General features: G+C 32.9%; 1 protein-coding gene across 1 annotated transcript; it reads right to left on the bottom strand.

The window, feature by feature from the left end:
• Positions 1–334: 334 nt before the first annotated feature.
• LOC127731116 (uncharacterized) lies at positions 335–1914 on the bottom strand. The gene is made up of 2 exons (XM_052239987.1): positions 1828–1914; positions 335–1009 (listed from the first exon to the last, which is right to left on the bottom strand). The coding sequence occupies exons 1-2, from the start codon at positions 1898–1900 to the stop codon at positions 522–524; spliced, it is 561 nt and encodes a 186-aa protein (XP_052095947.1). The 5' UTR covers positions 1901–1914; the 3' UTR covers positions 335–521.
• Positions 1915–2238: the final 324 nt, after the last annotated feature.

Below are 2238 nucleotides of genomic sequence, written 5' to 3'. Positions count from 1 at the left end.
ATGTATGACAATAACATATGTGGCTGCCTAATCTATTCGTCATATCTATGACAATAACATATGTGGCTGCCTAATCTATTTGTCGTATGTATGACAATTACATATGTGGCTGCCTAATCTATTCGTCATATGTATGACAATAACATATGTGGCTGCCTAATCTATTTTTCGTATGTATGACAATTACATATGTGGCTGCCTAATCTATTCGTCATATGTATGACAATAACATATGTGGCTGCCTAATCTATTTATCGTATGTATGACAATTACATATGTGGCTGCCTAATCTATTTGTCTCAGCTAGATGAAAATAGCAGTTTAGTCTGTTTTGCTCATATATGACAATAAAGTATGATGCACCCTATCTATTTCTCTTGCGTATGACGATAAAATATGATACGGCCATTTTATTTGATTTATGTGTGACAAAAAACAATGTTTCAACTTGTTTTAAACATTGTTTAAAAAATAAGTTCAAATGTTTCTTTTCTGTTAAATACAATTCTGTGTCGATATTATCAAGGCATTCCTGGGTTTGAAGCAAATCCCGTAAAAGATGTTGGGTTGTTTTTCTTTTTGGATGACCACGGCGGTTCAGTTAGTTTGGTATTCTTACCAGATGACGATTGTTCTTTTTCCGGTTCCGTTTGTTGGTCTCTTTTATCAGATGGTGATGTTGATGAGTCCGATACTTTGTCATTCTGCTTGAATGATGGTAATGATTTAATTTTTTGGTTTCTGTGAGTAGACGACAAAGCTGGTTCAGATAGCCTGTTTTTCTTTTCAGAAGACCGCACGGATTCATGTAAATGAATTTCCTGTCCGGTTGATGGTGTTTGTTTGGGTTGCTGTTGTTTCTTATTAGATGTCAACGCTGGTTCAGTTAAGTTGCATTTCTGATCAGACAGCTCTTTAGATAGCTGTTTATTTTGTTGGTCTGATGGCTTATCGACTGAATCTGTTTTGTCTTCATCGTCTGATGTAATTATACCAGACTGTGAACTACCTGTAACATTATGTATACGCTAAGAAAAAAGTCAACTGTATTTGTTTATTTATTCAATACAAGAGTTCCACTTCTGTGGTTGAATTATAAATGTGGACAAATAGATACATGTGTTGGCCTAATTTCCACGGGTTTTTTTTCACCAACATGGTAACTTTCTGCAAATGTTCTTTGCAAACAAATCACTTTAATTAATTGACAACGAATTAAATACTCTAAAATTTGTGTCTACTGACTAAATATTACTTTGAAGGTCAATTTGACTCAGTAGACAGTTATGATTTCTCTCCTGTAAATCGATCGTCCGGCAGTGAAATAGGATCACATATACACTGACAAAGTTCGAAGTTTCCGCAATGAACAATTTTGTATCTAAATCAAAGTTTTCAGAAAGCCAATTACGATTAGTGAATAAAGTTTCTTTGCAGGTACATGTAGTATCTTTTGAACAAACAAACAAGAAATGATGAACATTATCAATCCATGACTAACACTGACAGGAAGGGTACACTATAATGTGAGCTCTGAAACGGTTATAGTTTAAGTATGAGCGGAACATCGGAACTGAGTTTAAAATATCAATCAATTTCCTTTGACAGATATTAGTTGCAACTTTACTTGGGGAATGTTTTTTTCATTTTTGTTGTAATGTTTTGGGGGTCTATATTTTAACGGCAACTTCTCATCTGTAATAACAAAGCAAAAAAGTTTTAATGATTTAGACAATAAAGTGTTTGTATGTCTTTCATAAGTAAACCATTTTTGTTTTATAAAAATCAAAGCAATTATAAATAATCAACAAGTATTAATATACATACGTTCTGTGTTACCAGTCACACATGAAATAGATACAAATAAAGTCAGAAAAAGTAAACAGCAAAGTCCATTCATTTTGATATGATTGTTAAAATCACATTATAAACAAGCTTACTCACGAAGATAAAAATGTCGTTAACTTGTTAACTGTAACAGGTGCTCTGTAACCATTGTTCGTTTGGTATATTTAAACTTTCTTTCAGACTTATTCAGGCGTAAGAATGATTGTTAAAGGTTAATAATAAAACCGTACATCATATGATCATTGAATATACTTACTAATGTTCTAGTAGCTGAAAGGATGTATAAATAAAGGCAACAGTAGTATACCGGTGTTCAAAAGTCGTAAATCGATTGCGGGAAAACAAATCTGGGTTACAAACTAAAACCGAGGGAAATACATCAACTATAAG

Source organism: Mytilus californianus, unplaced genomic scaffold (assembly GCF_021869535.1).
Source record: "Mytilus californianus isolate M0D057914Y unplaced genomic scaffold, xbMytCali1.0.p SCAF_2, whole genome shotgun sequence".
In the NCBI taxonomy this organism is placed as follows: domain Eukaryota; kingdom Metazoa; phylum Mollusca; class Bivalvia; order Mytilida; family Mytilidae; genus Mytilus; species Mytilus californianus.
The sequence above is the reverse complement of the archived record's forward strand: the minus strand, read 5'-3'. Positions and strand labels throughout refer to the sequence as shown.

Bases quoted from the DNA above. Each gene is read 5' to 3' on its own strand.
- LOC127731116 (XM_052239987.1), bottom strand. From the start codon at position 1,900: ATGAATGGACTTTGCTGTTTACTTTTTCTGACTTTATTTGTATCTATT. The intron at 1,010-1,827 runs GTATGTATATTA...ATAATGTTACAG, and splicing joins TGTGACTGGTAACACAGAAC to GTAGTTCACAGTCTGGTATA.